Here is a 21,654-nt window from a genome sequence, read left to right on the forward strand (position 1 = left end):
TATCATTTGAAAAATACAAAACCGAACGAAATTAATAGTACTAATTATTAGACAGAGTGATCCAAAGAATTTTAACATCGCTAACATCAAAATGAATTATGTTCCACAAATAATTGAAAAGAGCATAAAGCTTATTACTTACATTTTTATCAATAACTCGAAAACTAAAGACAATTGGAATTTTTTTTACTCTTAACTTTCGATTCGTATTAACCTCCTGAATCAAATTCCTAACGCACGGGCGTCAATTTTGAGACACCTGTATACTCAGCTTGTATGGAAATACAATGTGTTTTTAAAAGATTCTCATCTAGTCGTTTGTGAATTTCTCATGTAAAATCAGAAAATCCCGCTTCATGGAACTAATGATAGGCATTTAGACGTCGAATATTACCATTCATCATTCGGAAATAATTATAATCATAATAGCAATTCGGAAAAAAGCTTCGATAATAAAAGTGTTTTCTTGTACAGTGTAACAATTTAGTTGCATTTTAACTAAATTTTTTAAAGAAATTAATTGAATTTAACAACTGACAGATTTGACATTTATTGACAGAGGATTCAATTGAGTAGAGCGGCACAATTTTTTTACATGTATACCAATTCCAAAGTTAACTAGATGAGAATCATTTAAAAACACTGTGTAATTTCCTACATGAGCAATTTGTTTGCAGCACAAGTGCGGGGAGTGTTGCGAAATAGCTTCTCAAATTAATTAGAGGAAAAATCTTGGAACGAGTAAATTTAAAAAAATATTTTTTTTGCTTTGTAAAAGGTATTAGCTGTTTCAAAACTATAAAAACGCCAACATCGCATTTTTCTAAATTATTTTTCTAAATAGGACTGATAAAATTGTAACATAGTTATTAATGATTAGATCTCTCATTGAAAGTATAAATTACATTAGCTAATATTCTTTTGAATTGCATGAATAATTTATAACAGCTAATTTTGAGCGAAAATGCGACGTTGGCGTTTTTATAGTTTTGAAACAGCTAATAAGTTACCACACACAAATGTAAACAATTATTTTGACTTTACCTAGTAGTTTTAATTTTACTCCGGGTACTGGAAATGGAACACTAAAATACTTATTAATAATACGAGAGCGAAAACAAGCTTAAATTTCGAGGGCTGTCGTTATGCAACGAGCGTATGCGAGTATGAGTATTATTCAAAATTTTTTTGTTGGAACATTTTAATTTAAAACACGTTGCTATGGGAAGCGTGTTTTGAAATAGTGTTTATAATCTGGGATTCAGATATTAAAATGACGGCTCAAAATGTTAGCAACAAAAATAGTTATTTAATTTAATAAAGTTATTTACCTAAGAAGGCAAAAGTACGAACGAGTTTAGTGAGTGAAAAAACATTTTAAGTGCTTTCTGTATCCCGTGTGTTAAACCTAGCCTTAAGTAAAATGATGCGGTAAGTAATTACATCATCTTTAAAAACCCTTGACATGTTGAGGACGTTTTACTTTTCCATCAGCAAAATGGGCAATTTGTGTGACGTGATATAATAGAAAAAAGTAGCAGTTATTATTACATCATTAGTGCGTGCTAGCGCTCAACTTCTGCAATTTGTTGCGAAAGAAAAAACTTCCTGATTTCTATGAAAAGTCCTCCAAAGCTGGGATTAAAGATTGCGGCCGCATCTATGCAACTTATTGAAATTTCCGCAGTTCGTACCGTTAAACCGAGTTATTCATCGTTAGTTTGCACTTGAATAACAGTCAAATGGTCACCAATCCAGCCGTTTCTTGGAAACTCCTCAAGATAAATCACCCATTGTTTACCTATCGTTTGAAAAGTGTGTTAAGCGCGAATAAAATCCTCACGTGGATATTTCAGAGCTGTGTATCGGTGTGGGTTCGGTTCAACCTGCTTAAGCACTTGACTGAGAGAGCAGTTAGTAAGTCAGTGGTGGTAAGAGCGAGTCGACTTAGTCTTGCACAGGTATTCCACTGGATTGCGTGTGTTCATCACCAAGTGGGTCACTTGGACGTGCGCATTTTTGTGTTTGTGCATTTCTGGATTGTTCCGGGAACCGAAACAGGTAAGTGAGCGAACGGTTTTATTCAAAACATAAACTAAGATTGCGGATGCGGTCCGCCAACAGACCCATTGCTTCGTAAATCTGCGGCTCCGGTTTCGGATTCATGACCAAAACTTTGTTAAGTTGGTCGATCCTTCCGGCGATGATTTTATCCAAAATACACGACACGATCAAACTCTCCGATTCCTCCTCGCTTATCCCCAGCTCCTCCCCGATGAACGAGATTTTGACTTTGTCGTACGGCTTGATCAGGATGAGCAGAATCTTGGTGCGGAAGTTCTTCAAGAGATCGATGATGTGCTCCTGGATGAACTGGTCCCGCATCAGGGACTCCTTGTTCTCCTGGAAAATCCGCTCAAACTGTTTCATGTCGTTGTTTTGGTACGCCGCGATCAGATTCGTCATGGTTTTGATCTCCGGTTTGTTTTTGTACGGTTTGGCTTCCTGGGAATCGAACGGATCGATCGCCGATTTCATCAACATACTGGTCAAAAGGATGTATTTGAGGCAAGCGAGCCGTCGCGGGTTCCCCGACTCGTCGTAATTCTTAAACGCCTCGAAAAAGTCGGTGTAAGCTTTATCGTAATCGCCCGATCTTAAGTACATCTTCCCACCGCACTCCCTGATTATGCTCATGATAATCGGATGAGGAATCGCCGATCGTACTTTCAGCGAGCGTTCGTACAACTCCTTGAGATGTTGGTGATTTTTCAGTTCCGTGTACATTTGTATTTCCAGAGCGTACACTTCGAGAAGTTGCGTACCTTTATGCAAATCACTCTCGGAATACCCGCAAGCTTGTTTCAGTTGTCTGATGATCGATGAAAGTTTGTTAAACTCGCCCCTTTCCAGATACACTTTACCCAGCTTGGTGTTAGTCTTGAACCAAAGACGATCATTTTTCGAGTTTTTCAGTGCTTCGAGGGTTGTTTCGTAGAAACCTTTCAGCATTTCCATGTCGTCCGATGTCGACGTAAAATCCAGAATTGAGTTAATCGATTTCTCGGCGTGATTCTTCGTCACAGCGGTGTTGATATAAGTTAGGAGTTCCTTGTATTTGGTCATGGTTTCTTTGTAGTTTTTCAACTGGAAGTTGATTTTCACCATTTGCTTCAACGCTTTGAAGCCCCAGATGCCTTTAGCGTCCCCTTGCAGGTCGAGCACGTTCTGGAAGGCGGCAAGCGACGTTTTCGGGGTTTCTTCCTTCAAGGATTTGGCGCAGTAGTACTGGTTTTCCAGGTTTACGTCCGATTCGGATGTGCTGTCTTCGGAGTACTCCAGGTCGTAGTCGCTTTCTTCAAGCAGCATGTCGTCGTCGTCCATTGCGATTTTGACATCGAATGACTGCTTACAACTTGATTTGATTTTGATTAATTCTACCGTATTCTAATTATTCCTAGAGAGTTGTAATTTTTTTAAACGCTTTTTTAGACTTATAGCTATAAAACTTATAGTAAACTGAAAGCTAAGAGGCCATTCTATCAAATCTTCTGGGTCATCCTCAGATGCTGAATTGTGGTTTACAACTGGAGAGCCCGAGGAAAAAAAGTATTTACCTCCCTTATTTCCCTCCCTGACCTTAATTGAGGGACGCTTTACACACACGTTTCTATATAAATACTTATGATATGCTAATGTTTAATAAATGTTGTGTAATGTAGAATCCAAACTTCAGAAGCTAGTAGTCCTATGAAAATTGTTTGTAAAATTTTTATTATAAAAATTGATAGGAGTGATCGTTTCCGAAATATAAGCAAAAAACAAAAAATGGCACCTTTAACTTCCTCCCCCTTCTCAAGCGCGCCCAAAACCTTCGGGGACTTTTGATATACAGGCTGATTCTTCTAGGGCCTACATTAAAAAATGTTTAATTTTTAATATAGTTAGAACTTTAAAATTTCGTATACGATTTAGATCGACTATTCTGAGATTAACTATTTTTTTTTCAAAATGGCTGAATTTCCGGAACTACAAAAAATGGCGCCAGGTTTGAAAGTTTAAACAGTAACCACAATTTTCATTGCATATTTAAATTCACCTTCTCAAGCTGAGTAAATTTTTTAGTTTAATTTTTTTTAAAATTTTTATTTGCAAAGGTTTATCTAAGATATCACAGCTTTTGAATCTTTTGTGATAAGTGAATAATTTTTTTACATTGATAAACGAAGGTTTGAATAGTCTTCTAGAACTTTCAAAATTGTCAGCTGTCAAAATTCATGGCTAGTATGATGTTTTCACGATGGTTATCAAAAAACTACTATAACTCAGTTTTATCAAATTTAACGTTTCCATTTTTTTAAAGGCAATCGAATGAACATCGATATTAATAGTGACTTTTATCAATCAGTTCTATACCTATCTCTTACAGTTTTTGAAAAAATCACGCAAAACGGATTTTTCTTCGTAGTTTTCATAGGTAATTAAGTAGAGCTTGCAAAATGGTCAACATTTGTCAAACTTTTAAATATTTTATTTAACTTTTAGCTGGTTCGATATCAAATGAGCAGTAAAACAATATTTAATTTTGATTTATTATTACTTAGTGGATTATGTAAAGTAACTCAGTCAGACTATCATCGAATTTTGAACTTCTTGAATGAAAATCGTGAACAAGTCGAACATTTTTTTAACTAATTGCACATTTTTATCGTATTTTTGAAAAGCTTACTTTATTAAAAATGAAAATAACGAGCTAAAATTCTGTTTTTTGTGGTTATTGCAAAAACTATAAGAGATTGATATAGAAGATGTTAATAAAAGTCTGCATAAAAACTGATGTTCTTTTGACTGCCATTCAAAAAACAAGGTCATTCCATTTGAAAAAACTGTTTTATAATAATTTTTTAATCATTTTCAAAAAATCATAGTAGCCTTACAATTTGACAATTGACAGTCTTAAAGATTTGAGAGGACCCTTCGAACCTTTGGCTATCAAATGGAAAAAGAATTGTTCACTTATTTTAAATGGTTCACGAGCTGTGATATTTGAAATAAACTCCTGCAAATGAAAATTTGTACATACGTCAAATACTATGACAGATAAGTAGTAACAACTAGAGTACATTTTACTCTGTTTCAAGATGCCAATTCAAAAATGCAATAAAAATAGGTGGTTACTATTTAAAATTTCAAAGTTGGCGCCAATTTCTCAGAGTTTTGAAAATTCAGCCATTTTGAAAATAATTTAGCTGTTCCAAAACTATAAACGCCAACGTCGCATTTTCTCTCAAAATTAGCAGTCATTATTCATTCACTTTAAAAAAATAACAACTAGTATAATTTATACTTTCAACGATTTTACAATTTTATCAATTTTATTTGAAAAAATAATTCGGTAAATTGCGACTTTGGCGTTTTTATAGTTTTGAAACAGCTAATGTCTACACGAGACTAAAAGAAGCCTTTAAAAAAATCCAATTTTCTAGGATCTAGGACTGGACTAAATAGAAAATTTTCGGTTGGTCTTTTGAAGCGAATTAAAGCTTTTTAATGTATCCAAGTTTATTTTTTGTTAGGTGTTTTATGATTGAAACAGTGAATTTCCTCTAATTTCCTACCGATTTCTCTGCGGTTTTCTCTCGTCTATGACCAATTGCAAAAAAATAATCCAACAAAAGCGATGGCTCGAAGCCTAATGAATTTTGCCCCAAAAAAGCGAAACGTGCAGGAATCGAGCACAGAGTTCTGAGTCATAATAAAATTTCATAGACAATAAATTAGAAGAAGATGGGTCACCGTTGTACCTCCACGGTTCTGACCTTTCACGACAAATCTCCGTTGACATTGGCATCTGTGAAGATTTTTGATCATCGCTTTGTCTTTCACTCGGTGAAAATGCGCTTTTCCAGACTTGTCTCAAGGTAACAAGTTGAATGAAATCTCATTACGGAAGTAGTGAATTGCGTGAGAAACACCAGTAATATGCATACGGTTTAATAAGGTTAATATCCACAACCCACCCACTTGGGAGATTTGTTGCGTTCGTTGATTAGGGCCGCTTTCACGCAGTATTGACAAAGAGATGACTAACGCGTCCATTAGCATAGCATACCACCGACAAGCAATTGTCATAGAGATTACAGCCGGCTCTATATTGTGTCGAATTTTTCCTTCGCCAAGGCTTGTCTTTGTGGCCACTTTCGGTCACTACTCACTGGCCTTAATTTTTCAAAGGTCGCATCATCGGACCCACAATTACAATAATCCATCAATTCCTCCAAGGCTTCGGTATTGTTAAGTCATCGTTGCGATACAACAAATCAGTGTTGCAAAACTAAAGCAACCTCCAATTAGGCGATTTTTTGGCGCGTTGTGGGTGTCTAAAGAGCGTTTTATATGCAGATAAAACGTAATAAACAGCCGGTTATAACCATGTAGTTGAAATTGTTTCGCACGCCATACACTTCCCGCGGCCATCGTATATCTTCCAAAGCTTTTATTTCGCAATAAAATATCTGATTTGGTGTTGTTGTACTATCGGGTTTTGCTTTCTACTAACGGACGCGATTTTTTGTGGTAATTGATGGAGGTGAGAAGACGTCAGGTACAGTTAGTTGATTTTTTGGTAATGCCATTGAAATTGCTGTGTGAATTTGTTTAGCGCAAGTTTCGGAACAATTTCAAACAAAGCGCGTTTGTGTCCCGACAAGCGCCTTTTTGTGGCGTTTTAAGTGAACTTCGACTTTCACTTTTCACTTCGGTTCATTAGTTGTAATTACATCCAGTGTTTTTTTGGCTTTGCTGTCAACTTTCCTGTTGTCTGCATACATATCACGATCGTTATCGCCAGCGTTCGAAAAACGTGAAATGAGGCGTCATTAGAGGAACAAAAGCAATATCCAGGAGGAGTGTCTCCGATACGGATACATTCCTGTCCGATTTTTACGAGCAGGTTCACACAAATGAACTTGTACTGTTATCTAAGCATTAGAAAGGTAATGGCTTTAACGAAATATATCACCGCGATGACCAAGTGGGGAAAGGGGTGACCGTTTGACGACGGTGTGCGATATAGTGAGCTACAGCGTGGGAAAGGTTCCGAGGTGACGCACAACTGGGTGGGAATGGCTCGTGCCCTGGGGCTTGCTGCTGCCCACCGACCGCTGGTGGAGGAGCCCAACTTCACACTGAAACAAACGCGAAATCTACCGTGTGAAACGCGATAATGTCGAAGTTTAATCAATTCAACGACTAATAAAATAAAGTGACATCATGACGGGTTTTCCATAACCAAATTAAAACTACTCACATTTTTTTATTTTTCCACCGTTATATCAACATACGCTTGCCAAATTTGTAACATGATAATAGAGCCATTAAAACTAACTGTACGCAACAATTTAATCCCAACTTTCTATTTCGCAGAAGAGAGATAAGAGACTTGAATGATACAACAGACTACAAGCATTATGTCGAACAATCAACATTGCTCAATACACAGTAATCTCGAGTTATTGATATAATTAACGATGTAATAAGTGCCGCTTTATCAGGGACGGGTGATGGGCAGTTGAACTAACGAGTTTTTAGTATTTTTTTTTTTTCGAAAATTTGAAAACATGAGGATACTCGATTATTGTGTATTGGTTATCAACTTTATTAATCTTGCAAACCCTTTCTAAAATCCGACAGGAATTGTATATAGATATTGAATTTATTTTCCTTGTTGCACATTTTGAACCGAATGAATCTTAATGGATACGAATTAAAAAAACTACTACGTAATTCAGTATACTTTAGTTTTTTTATTTTATTTTTATTTTTAAATTACTAATAGAGTGCAATAAATATTACATAAAGGATGTTTTTTAAACACACATGTTAAATAGTTCTAACGTTGACATCATAGCCAATTCATTCGTAGTAATTTTGGTAAAGAAAGTCAGATCCAGTGTTTGATTTTTTTGAAAAAATTATACAAAGGCAAATTCCGTATTGATAACAGTTTTTGATGTCAATTTGAAGACAAAAAGTGCTTAATTTACACTGAAATTTCCAATTTTCAACAAGAAAGTAACGAAAATGGTAAATATTCATGTGAGATAGAAAGCAATTAAATGAAGGTGGCTGAATTCACCGCACTTTACAAAGCAATAACAAAAATGTTATTTTTTTAACTAAGGCTAAAGAAAAACTCAGAACTTGCTCAAACTTCAAACCCATTTCAGTTCAAATAAATTACAGAAAACTGATAGCCAATCTTCATATCTAATTATGATTGTACCCTTCGATGAATATTTTTGTTCAGTAAAAGCGTCTTTTTTCGTTAAAATTTTTGTACCTACGAAAAACTTATACAGGGTAAATTTTTAAAAATGATCCACCCTGGATATTTTCGAAAATAAGCAAAAAATAAAAAAATCCCGAAACAAGTCAGTTTTTATTTAAATTTTATAAAAATTTTAAAGGGGGTGTCTGTTTCACAAAGGGGGTTGGTGTTACAACTTTCAAAAGTTCACTAAAAGTAGCCCGGCTGAAAATAAAAATTGACTAGAAAAATTAAAAAATTTTGGTTTTTTAAGTTTTTGTTTATTTTCTGACACATTTAGGGTGGCCCGTTTTAAAAAAAATCAGCCTGTATATTCTTGCCCATAATATTGTACAATATATTTTTGTTTCTATTAATAAACATTGGGTTCTGTTTTCATAGATACAAAGTGATGAATCTGTCTTCAGGTGTTTGATAATAACGCGTTCAACAAACAGAACTCTATCTAGAATCCATACAAATTTAAATTTTTATGAATCTTCAACATGAAAACATAACTAACATTTTTTAAAGAAATTTTTAGGGTTAAGTATATTTAAATTTATTATTTTGTAATTTTTTACGTTAACTCTTTTTTTGGCTAACGCTTTTTATACACCGGTTGGGAAACACTGGCCTAGAGGCCTAAAACACCAAAATTCACTTAAAAATCTTTATCACATTGTACCTAAGAGAAAAAAGTGAGCAAATTGGATATCGAATGACTAAATTTTGAACAATATATTTAAGGAATTTTTTATGTAGAACCAACTGTTAGACTAAGTTCAGCACTTTATTATTTTTATTTGCCAATTTAGTTTTTCTAGTAGGTACTATTGTTAATAACTATTGTTTTTGAAATAAAGTTGCCAATTTAAAAATTATTAAAAAATTGTGAATGTGAGAGACGACTGTATAAGACCTGACCTGACCAAGCTGAAGTTGAGAAGTATTTAAAAAACTAGAAAAAAAAGGTCTGAAAATTATATCAAACTATAGAACAGTACACAGGGTGGCACAGCTGAGCCTCCCGTCTTCTGTTATTAGTAAAGTTGGACTTTGATATTTTGTAGACGTTACTTATACTCTAGGACGTATTTTAGGAAAATATTTTTTATCATACAGAGTGTCCCAAAAAAGTATGACATCATAATAATAAACTTTTTTTAATGGCATGCTATTATTTTTTTGAGCTCATTAGGATGTGTTTTTCGCTTCTTACATGTCCCTAAAGTTTGTTGTAAACCGGTTTAGGGATTACTGTTAAAAAAAATTAAACAAAAATATTCGGATTTACACTTTCAGTTTTAGAAATTGTTATTACAACCCTATTGCAAATCCTAAAACATTCAGAGCTATTTGCCAAAAACCTTAAGCATGTTCGACTTTTAATAATTAAAGTTATTTGTCATTGACAGAATGAGTTCGAAAATAAACTTAAACACCCTACAGTAATTCAGATCAATCAAACTTAATTAATAAGTCTGTTAGACCTTGTTCAAGACGTACGTACTAATAATGTCATCAAGAAAGCACCGTTTCTTTTTTTTTATTAATTTTTGAAACTAAAGATGCTAAACCGATTTATTTTGGTTTTTATTTTTTTAACAGTAATACCTGAACGATTTAAAAAAGACTTTAGAGACATGTAAGAAGAAGAAAAATAATAGCATGTCACTAATAAATATTATTGTGACATCACACTTTTTTGGGACACTCTGTATATTAAAAAAATATTTTTCTGAAATACGTCCTAGAGTATAAATAACGTCTACAAAATATCAAAAGTCCAACTTTACTAATAACAGAAGATGGGAGCTGAGCTGGGCCACCCAGTATACTGTTTTTGTTCTAGTTTTTGAAATACTTGTTTCTCAGATTTCAGCTTGGTCAGGTTAGGTCTTACAGTCCTCTCTCATATTCCCAATTTTTTCAATATTTTTAACTTGGCAATTTTATTTCACAACCAATAATTGATCCGTCATTGAATACGTACATTGTTTGTCGAGATTTGTAAAAAATTCGCAAACGGTAATTACTTGCGTTTCGGTGTAGAGGTACATAAACTGTGCAAAACCTGTGCATTGCTTGATTTCTTGCTGAAGACTTGGCTTGAAAAACAGAAATTATAATTTTCGCTTCCTGCAACTCGATAATTATGATGTTTTGAGTTCATACATAAATGCCTAGTAATGTTAACAAGTTGTAAATTAATATATTCAAATTATTGTTTGCACAAAGTGTGAGATTGGTTCGTACCGATTTGTTTAATTAGTTTGGCGCGGAATCAATTTATTTCGAGTTGGGATAAAGCCGCGCTTTTATTATTTTCGAGGTGATTTATGCCAACAAACGCGGTATCACATTTCATTCATAGTCGGCCGTTGCACTTGAACTTTTATGCAAGAGCGGGAGAAAAACGACACCTTTCTTCCCCGAGAAGGAGGAAATTTGTCATTGGAAATTCAGTGTATTTTTTCGAAAAGTGCTATTGTGCTGTTGCGCATTGTGTAAATCAAAACAGTCGTCGTCTGGCAGCCATTTGAATACAAAATGTCGATAAATTCAGGTAGTGGCGGCTGTAAACAATGGGTGTATGTAGAGTTTGGATCCAGCGATAAAGCTCTCCAGACGTATTTATTTAAAGTAACAATGAATATTGTATGACTTCTCGGAATCGGAGTTTTCACTCATATTATGCACGCATGGGGGGCAACAAGTGCTTATTGTAAATCAGCACTGCAGCTCCGTTTTAGTGGCTTTTATGAAATTTGAGACGGCGATTTGGCCAAGTTTATTTTATTAGCGTTTTATGTGCGTATTAAACAGGTTCGCTGTAACTGTACTGCCCGTTTACGTAAAAATTTATTAAAATTATTGTCCAAACAATAATAACAGGGATGAACTCGGGAAGAATTGAGTAAATTAGCTTGTGTACTCATGCATAACTGGCAAAGCATAAAAGTTAGTTGCGATTTTCCCAAAGGCCAGACGCTAATCTCAACGTGAAGATTCAATCTGAGATTAATTCACGAGGATAGCTTTTATGACTCGGAGGGAAATGCCGGGTCAACGCATCCTTGGATCATATCCTGGAACGCCCAAAATCACACACAATAGAGCGATCAACGCAACAAAGACGTAAATTTGACATTTATAGACGAATAAATCACAAAGTGGGCCTAGAAAAGGCCTCCTCGAGACGCATCATGACGATGAATTATTCATGCCGCATTTACTCCACGATGGGAATTTCAATCGGACGTAATTACAAAACAATTACTTGTCTAACTTGCAGATTCCGACGAAGAAGAAACGATGATTTCTTTGTACTTGTGTGCAGTCTCCGGCTTTGAAGTGCGGTCTGGGATATTGTTGCTTGGCAGCAATAATAATAATTGGCGTTGACCAAACAGGCTTACATGGAACTACCCTCACAGGAGGAGAGATAGCACCCTCTGTTGTGTAACGAAGGGGTGTGTCTAAGCGACATTACAACAATATTATGAAATTATTCTGCGGTTAGGAGATTTATAGCCCACTTGCCTGTAATATGTTTGCTGTGTGTAATCTGTTTTCTTTAATGCGCCGGTTAAAGTAGCTTTGATCTGCACGAGGTCAAAGTTAATGCAATTTATGCATTGCCTCGGTTTATTGCCGGGGCTTTATTGCCGCTGATGGTTCATTGGAGCAAAATATAAAAGAACCACTCTTATTCGCCCGTGATTTGCGACCTGTATCCATGCTAACGTGCACTACCGCCTAAAGTTTCGAACCAATTTTTTAAGTAAGTAAGTAAGTAATTGTTGGTTCTTTTTTTTACAGTGGATGTCCTTTTTTGGTCGTAAGTGCAAGTGATTAATAAAACGAAAACTTTCAACAACTCAAAGTACACAGGCTGTCCCAAGTCATTTCGCCAAATAAAAAAATAATCGACAGAGGATTAAATACGCTACAATTTGAGGCTTTGATATTAACTTTTTTTAAGTTGTTATTTTTCTTAAGGGAGACGCTTAAAAGCGTTTTACATCCGTTTTAAATAACGTTTTTGAAAGTTATTTACAGAATACTTTCTTTTGCTCGGGCTGTAAGGGAGAAAGTGTTTTAAAATGCTTCAATTAATTCAGAAAAAAATCCTGAATTTTGAAAAAAATTGGTGTTTTTTTGAACATTATTTTCCTTTAACAATGAGTGTTAAAAAGAGAAAATAAAATACTTTTGGCCCTGTAGTGGACCCTTAGAAATAAAATGGCTTTTGTTTTAACTTGAAATTGTCAATCTTTAACTTGTAAAACTCTTAAAACGAATTTGCGGTAATGGCCTATAATATCAGCGATCTTTCTATAACGCGATCGTTTCAATTTAGTGTCGTACATCCATATTTGTTGGTTTTTGTCAGGAATCACATACCTCAAAAAAAGACTCGTTTACTGAACACTTATTTTTATTGAGGTCATAATAGGAACTTAATTGAAGAAGTCCGGACTTGTAATTTTTTTATTTTAAGTCGACGTTTCTAGTTTATCTTAATTATTATTGACGACTCAAAACATTTTTCTTAACTTAAAATTAGAGTTAAGATAAACTCGAAACGACGACTTAAAATTTAAAAAAATTACTAGTTCGGACTTCTTTAATTAACTTTCGATTTTAACATTAACAAATTATCACGGACAATTAATTAATCAACATGTCAAAAAAAGCTTATTTTTATGCAAAATTTTCTGCTGAATTCAAATCCAAAGTTAGTTTTTAAAAGTTTTAATTTAACTTGCTTTGTTGTCTGTCTGTCTGTTTCATATTTTTGGAGCCAAATTTGAAAGGGTTCCCGTTGTCCCAATGAATTGAAATTTTGCATAATTACTTAATCTACGTGACAATGCAATCTTATGTGGTTAAATACCCCCTAACGGGATTAAATGGGCTTTTGAAGTTTTAGGTTATGGTTTCAAATGGGTTTTCTATGTGTACATACCGTAACTTATACCAACATTAACGGTATGCTGGTCACTGGGAAACATATTAATACCTAATCATTTTCATTACGTTTCGTGACACACAAATGTCACCATTTTTTTTAATTCATTTATCTTGGACGATAGAGTATAGAGACAGAACAGAGGTTAGGATGTTCTTTTAATACTAACTGTTGTTTTCTACCGTATATATGTACCACTAAACATGTTTTCACAAATCAGCAAAATAATGGTGTTACAATAACACGGCGAAAATAAAATCCGAAAAAAAAAGACGTTTAGAATAAGTAGACTAAAATGCAATAAATAGAAAAATAAAAAATAATGTTTTTTCAGAAAGCTTCTATTTAAAAGATGCACTAAAAAGTCACAAATATTGTTTTTCTATCAGAAAAACAAATTAGGATTTTAAAATTTCTAAAAGTTTTGGGAACAATACGGCATTACAGAATTACTTTTTTAAATTGAGCTTTTATAAATTTTAAAATCCTAATTTGTAAGCAAAAATATTCTTATTTATTCTTATTCTTATTCTTATTTTTTATTTTTTAGTGCACATTCTGAATAAAAGCTTTTTTCTAAAAAAACATTAATTTTTTTTTTTGATTTGGAATTGCCTTTATACTGAAAAACACGTTTTTGCGGCAATTCTTGAAAAACTTAAAATTGGTCAAATTTTACCTCGTCATATCTTTCTTCTGAATAAAGCTAGAAACTTCTTTTTTTGCAAAAGATTGCTTAATGAATAGTTGTAGTTGTTAACGTAAATGCACAACTTTATGTTTTGAGAAAAGTGGGCAAGATTTGATTACAAAGGAAAATACGCGGCAATGCCACTTCAAGCGCATATCGCAGTAAATTTAAATTGCAATAAGTTGCCAAGTGTTAAAGATATTGGAATGATTCTTGCGCCAAAAGCTGAATTAACCTCTTGGCCCCATTTTGATCTATCTTTTAAGTTACAAAAATTCTCGCATCTCGAAAATATCACTACACAAATAAAAAAAACAATTCTCTTATGCTTAAAATGTGTGACGGCTAATGACTTGTGGAGACTTATTTTGGAAAGACAGGAATTCTTCCTCTTAAAGTAGATAAAAGTTGATAGATTTTGCGGCTCACGCTGTATATTTCCCATTCATTCGGTTAGTTTTTGTGTTTGATGGCAATCTGGTTGACAGACAAGCTGCGGTCCAGTCTGAAAAAGATCTGATTTCGAATCGTAGGCGAGATTTATTCAAATGAGTATTGTCAGAGCAGTTCTTGTAGAGCAGTTATCATCGATGACGTATCTCCCGCTCGACAAGTTGTCCGGAAAATCGGTTACTACAGGAATATTTTTTCAAGCGCGTTCAATGCATCCCGTGATTTATAATGTAGATCTGCATAAAACACTGTTACACGGTACCTATACACGGTCATTGCTATCTCGCATAAGCGAACCGTGATCTCGGATAAAACAACAAGAGCGCCAAGCGTGCAATCTTTGCACATTTTTTCCGGGGAAGCACCCAACACCTGTTATTTTTGTCCTAATTCGACTCCTGCCCTCGTGATTAAGCCATTGTTGAGTGTAATGACATAACGGTGAAGAGAGAGCCACTAGATACATATCACATCACGTGCATTTCGCAGATTGACATCGGAGATTTGCAGTCATACGTCGAACCACCTGTGAGCAGAAATGTGCAGGTTTTGCCTCGAAAACACCATTTCGGCGTAGACTTTCTCTAGTGTGACGAAACACTGATGCATCTCTATTGTACAGTTAGCGAAAGATGGAAATCGTAATGGGCCACGACTAAATTTTTGTTCGTAATTAATGACCGAAAATAACGCTGCGATCGTATCTTCCTAAACGATTATTATTTTTGGTGCGTGCTCTTGTTACACCTCGAGATCATCTACAGGCTGTTCCGTCTAAACCCCACGGGAATTCTAATAATGATAGTCATCTGAAAATTTGTGTACAGTGTGCCACATTTTGGATGTCCGAATAGGGGATCTCCGAAACTAAAAGGTTTAGAGAAAAACGAGTTTTTTGAGAAAATAATTTTGGTGAAAACTTTATTCCGCTGTCGTTTTTTGTATTCGACTTATAAACACGATACACGTTTGAAACACAGACGTTATACAGGCACTTTTTTACAGAGAATTTAATAATGTTGTCAACGTTTTTTTAATCATTCGTTTAGCTGTAATAACATAAAGTTGTATTGTTTTGGATGAGAATCATAGTTGGCTATGACATTTTCGAAAAGCTTATTTTTTTCTGAACTGAAAACAATATAAATATAGTTTGATATTTTTAACATATTTTTGATAAAAAATATATCTAAAATATTTGAAAGTAGTTGGCCATGGAAAAATTATTTCACATAAAAGGTGTGAATAATCTAGAAATTTTGTGAACGGTTATTAAGGTAAAAAATGTGAAATTATAAAAATAAGCTATGTTAAAGTTATTTTCAATTGAATAAATATACGAGCGTCACAGATTTTAATTACATAAAAAATGTGCAGAAAATTTAAAAGATGTGTCACTACCATTTGATGCCACTTTTTTGATTTAGTGAAGTGCTATGGAGGTGACGTTGATAATGTTGTGTATTTTTTTACCGCAGATGGAATTTGATTTTGGTGTTTAGATTGACAATTTTTTTGTAAAATAAAATTTTATTGGGATGCAATCATACAATTAATAATATTTTTCTTCTTCCGACATTTCATGTTTAAAATTATAAAATAGAATGGCAATGTAAGCTGGCCATTTTAAATATAAAAACAAATAATTTTATTATATGCAAAAATTTGATCTAATAATATATTATTATGCTGTTTTTGAATTAATTAGGGTTTAAAAAGTCATTAAATTATATATACTTGTTGGGTAATACAATTTTCATAGTTTTAATTAAAAATCCAAAATTTTTTCATGGCCTACTATAGAGAAAAAGCGAAATGTTTTGTTTTTTCTTAAATATTTAAAATTAATGTGTTACACAAATAGACTTGTCAAATCAGAAAAAAATAAGCTTTTCAAAAATGTCACAGCCGCCTATGATTCCTGTTAAAAAAATAAAACTTTATGTTATTCCACCTAAACGAATAGTTAAAAAAATTGCTGATAGTATTATTAAATCCTCTGTAAAAAAGTGCCTTATAATGTTTTTGTTTCAAATGTGTATCTTTTATAATAAGGAAGATATGAATTTTTTAAAATTTCGCTAAAATGTCAAATTTTTGTTTATAAGTCGAAAACAAAAGATGATAGCGGGATGCGGTTTTGACCAAAATTATTTTCTCAAAAAACAGACCCGAGAATGTGTCAATCGTTTTTCTCTAACCTCTTAATTTTGGAGATCCCCTATTCGGACATCCTTTCTGTATATAATAATCTAGGTACTGCTCAATGAAAATATTTTCAAGATGGCAGCACTTTTGGTTATACCGGAAGTCGCTCTCAACTTACTTTTTTTTAAATGGAGAGCTATATTTTTTAATGCGTTTTTGGGTTAAGGGAGTTATTTTAAAGTAGTTTTCATAAGCTTTCCCTATTTTTTTTTGAATTGCACTTTCCTGTTCAATAATCGATAACTTTGCCATTTTTATTTGGAAATATTTTTTAACTCATTTGAAAGAGGAAGCCTAGATATTTCGTTTGGTGTTTTCAAATTTCTAAAAATGAATAACAAGCTCCAAATTTTTATAGTTAAGTTTGCAGAACTTTAAGCTCCCATAACTTATTTTTTCAAAAGAAATGTTTAAAGTTTTATTTCACTAAAGTTACAAATTACAATAACGTTTTGTTGCGATTGAGAAATTTATTAGCCATGGGTCCATTTTCATATTTTGCCATGGAAAGTAATGAAAAGGTGTGAGAAATTAAAGTTTTTTAAACCAACATTCAATGAATTTTTTTTGTTTTTAAGGGAGGGATAACACAATTTTAAACAGAGTTTATCGTTTAAGTTTAATCAAAAATATTTTTGACAAATTTTGCAAAAATAGCTGTGGTTAGTAAGAAATTTCCTACCCCATAACTTGAAAATTATCATAGATAGGTATAGGAAATGATAATACAGTTAGATGCAGAAAACAATTCTCCTCCATGTAGTAAAATAAAAATTGGGACATACCATTTGAAAAAAATAAGTTATGGGTACTTGAAATTGTCTAGACTTAATTTTAAAATTTTTGACTTTATTAACTTCATTTTCAATTTTGAACACCTGAAGAACAGATATAGGTCTTCTTTTTTAATTCTCCAAATATGATTTTGAAATTTTTAGAACTAAACGAGTTACCGATTTTTTAAGTGACAGCTGCAAATTCAAAAATTTAAAAAAAATCCTAAATATCTCAAAAACGGTTAAACTTAGGTATAGGGAAAGCTGATAAAGACTTCTTTAAAATAACTCAACTAATCCAAAAATGCAGTGAAAAACATAGCTTTCCTTTTAAAATAAGAAAGTTAATAGTGACTTCCGGTATAACTGGAAGTGCTGTCTTCTTAAAAAAAAATCGTTAAGCAGAACTGAACGGATTATGACTGAGTACCAACTTCTAGATAAATACCATTATTAGAAGAACTTCTAATGTGTAGTTTAGACGGAACACCCTGTATAGTAGTAAAATTTATAATGCAGTAAACGAATTAACTACTCGATAAACCGTGTCGTTATTTTCCCAGCTAATTGAAAAATGAATTATTTGATTTTCATGGTCCATAATGTTAATATATTACGATTCACTGGTCACGTAATGTTCAAGTCGCAAGGTGGGTGGCACAATACCACTGGACGGACACCTTAATCGTTCTTGTGGTCGGTGAAGAATTACCATTTCCGAATATCATAAACCGCATGAAACGGACCGCCGCTGAAATATTTTTTCGCTGAGATTTCGCGTTTTCGAGACTTAACGGTTACGGTTGCCGAAACATCTTGTTTTGCTTAAATTTACGAGCATTAAGATCGGTAAATCAAGCGGCTTAAAGTCAGCCAATTGAGGGTGAATCGTGTTTGAGAGACCCCACACTTGGTCGTCCTCATGTGTGGCATCGGAGGCGCGTTTTGAAAGAACCACAACAGAAAGCGATAATTATTGGATTATTCCGGATTCAGGAGCGTTGTAATTGTGGTCCGGATCTTCCGGTTGGTATGCGACCACTCGGCGAGAGTTCAAATTCTGACCTCGTCTGATTTTTCGCCGCTCACTTTTGTGTACTTGGATTTTTCAAGATTAGATCGTTTCGAAATGTGCCACATACGGTGGAAAAATGGAACGAGTCCGCAATAATTGTCCGAGAAATGCCTTTATTTATTTCTAATTATCATATTAAACAGAGATATTTCACTGATTTAACGGCGCGATACGTGACACGTGGAAAAATCTCAATGCAAAGGACGATTTCGCTTGGTCCTTGTCGTTACTTGCGCAAGAAATTTTATCCTGGCGACATATCTCAGCCAACCAACGCCTAATGTACCGCAGATACCATCTCGTAAATCATTTATTATACAATAAACTCGTTATAATGGTTCTAGTTTCTATTGAGTGCGTGGATCACTGTCGGAGCCTTTAACCTGTGGGTTAGTATGGCAACAGAAAATTTCGACCGAATCGGCGCAAATCTCGGCGCAAATGAGGTCACCGCTTAAATAAAAGCAAAAACAGACTTGTAGGCAGTGAAAACAATAAATTTCATGCAAGAATTTTAGACAATCGAATGCATGTCATTGTAAAAGTGAAGTGAACAACCTTTGGATGACCATGAAACCCACTAACGAATTTGAACGAATTTCTCCCATTTTTCGTGCTTTCTGCACTCGGCCCAGTATTAATTTTAAAATATGCCTTTAGTAAGCCGAGAGATTCAATCGCAAAATCCTTGCCTGAAAAGCAATTTTCCTTCCCATTTTTGTTCCTGATGAGAAACAGAGCATAAACACATTTCATAACCTATCCCGAGATATCATAATATCATGAGCGTTACGAATTATTCTTGCAACACCTCTCGTTTCCGGAAACGGCACGCAACGTAACCGGATATTCCGCCAATAATCTTGGAGTTGCAAGTTCATTTGCCTTGGCCCTGAATCTAACGTTCCACTAAAGCGTTGAGTAACGAACGAATCCATTGTGTCCAGTGAACTCTGGTTTCTCTTTTTTGAGCAATCATGCAATAAATTCGCTTTAATAGAGATGTTGGATGTCCTCGCAGCCGGTGGTTATTACCGCCAAAGAGGATAATGCGTTGTAAACCTTAAAGTTTAATTATCTAATTAGATTTAGAGATTATTTTTACATCTTGTGGGTTCTGTTTTTACGGCAAGTGCGGCCAAGCAAAGCGGTGCTAAATTAGATTTTTCCCTTCAAAGACGGCTTCATATTGGATCGCGACAACCTCATAAATCCACCAATACAAGAACTTGTTTGTCTGCAATTGTCATTTAACGGTACCGAATAAATCTCGAACAATCTCATATTTACGACATTGCCATTATATTAAAGAGGACAATGCTAATTAACCTACGACCTCCCATATTTATATAATATCCGAGCAAAAGACTCGAGCTCCGTTATGTCACGAACCATCTGATAACGTCGCGATACAATACCGATTAGATGGCGATAAGGGCCGTGCAGTTACTCGCAAATTTTTCAATTTTTTCAAACAGTTACTGAAATATTGAAGCTGATGTATTTGTTATTTTCCTATTTGTTTAATCACGTTTTGAAACAAAGTTATTCGGCAAAATTTTGTTGAAAACAACTACACTGAAAAAAGAGACAGTAAATTACACTTCAGAGCCAGTAAATTTTACAAAAATTTACGAGGTATTACCTGTGTTTTAATTTTCGCAGTAATTGGTATAAAAATGTATATGTCACAAAACTAATGTAAAAACATTTAAAAATTCACTACAAATTTGTTGTAAAGTCACACATTTATTTTAATTTGTACTTTACAATGTAAACTTATGAGAAGATTTTGTAAAATCTCAAGTGTAAATTTACATTATTCTTGTATGAAAACCAATGAAAAGTTTGGTAAGATCACGTAAGTTTGTATTTTTTTGTTGATTAGAAGTCAACCTGCAACGTGCTTCCAGATAACTTAAGTAATGTTCAAAAATTCAAAACTTAACGTTGATGTGTTTGTATTAGTAATATACAAGTCTACAAATTTCGGTAAAGTTAGAATGGGTAAGTTTTTGTAAAATAAGATAATCTGTCTATATTTTAGCAATATGTTTAAGTGTTGCATCTTTCAGAAAAAATTCAGTCAATACACAAATAGTACAATGTGTTTTTAAATGATTCTCATCTATAGTCGTCTGTGAATTTCTCATGTAAAATTAGAAAATGCCGCTTCATATAATTAATGATAGGCATTTAGACATCAAATATTACCATTCTCCATTTATAAAGTCTCCAATTCGGAAATAAGCTTCGATAATGAAGGTGTTTTCTTGCACGGTGTAACAATTTAGTTGCATTTTAACGAAATTTTTAAAAGAAATTAATTGAATTTTTCAACTAACATATTTGACATTTATTGACAGAGGATTCAATTAAGCAGAGCGGCACAATTTTTTTACATCTAATTTCAAAGTTAACTAGATGAGAATCATTTAAAAACACATTGTATAATACTTATTTATTCATTGAAATACAGCTGCATCTAAATACACTGTGGGGACTTTACTTAAATGCACATTTTGGGTAAAACTTATTAACTCGTATTGTTTCAAATTTTCTAGCGATATAGGTTGTAGACTACGTCGTTAATGATGTGATAATAAAAGAGGCAATAGAAACTAATTGTATGGACAAAGTCTTGATACTTGAAGCGACGTTAAGCGTGGAAGCCACCAAATTTGCATTTGGTTTATACTTCAATTTTATTTTGGAATATTTGAAAGCTATTGCCACAATTCTGGAATTTCTACAAAGATTTTACCTCAAGCTGCATCTACAGGGTTATTCGTATTTATGAGACAATAAATGAACCTCAAAAAGGACTTATAAAATGATGCCATTTGAGATTATAACTCGTGTCCTGTCGAAACTGATAAAAATTTTACAGTCCTGGAAAGTACTGGTATGGAAAGACGTTTTTGCACCACAACTTTGGAATTATTTGACCAAATATTACAAAACTTGGTAGACTTATTAAAGAGAATCAGCCATTTAGTCTGGTAAATAACGAAAATCACCCAGTTTTCGGTTGCAGCATTCCCGGGTCATATTTTTTGTCATTTATTGTCTCATAAATACGAATAACCCTGTAGATACAGCAAGCACTACAAGTAAGAAAATAATTAACGCACTAATCAATAAACTAAAAATGTAAAGCAAACC

The 21,654-nt window shown here is 33.8% G+C and overlaps 2 protein-coding genes across 2 annotated transcripts in view; one reads left to right on the plus strand and one right to left on the minus strand.

Moving 5' to 3' along the window:
• The first annotated feature begins 1,859 nt into the window (after positions 1-1,859).
• The window catches only part of LOC654963 (uncharacterized protein), a 42,751-nt gene continuing 22,956 nt past the window's right edge, over positions 1,860-21,654 (plus strand). Inside the window, exon 1 of the mRNA XM_961432.4 lies at positions 1,860-2,061. The gene's annotated coding sequence lies outside the window, so the exon portion shown is untranslated. The remainder of the gene's footprint in view (positions 2,062-21,654) is intronic.
• Positions 2,067-3,423, minus strand: LOC655097 (COP9 signalosome complex subunit 2). Its single transcript, XM_961608.4, has one exon. The coding sequence runs from the start codon at positions 3,382-3,384 to the stop codon at positions 2,080-2,082; it is 1,305 nt and encodes a 434-aa protein (XP_966701.2). The 5' UTR covers positions 3,385-3,423; the 3' UTR covers positions 2,067-2,079.

Source organism: Tribolium castaneum, chromosome 4 (genome assembly GCF_031307605.1).
Source record: "Tribolium castaneum strain GA2 chromosome 4, icTriCast1.1, whole genome shotgun sequence".
Taxonomy (NCBI): Eukaryota; Metazoa; Arthropoda; class Insecta; order Coleoptera; family Tenebrionidae; genus Tribolium; species Tribolium castaneum.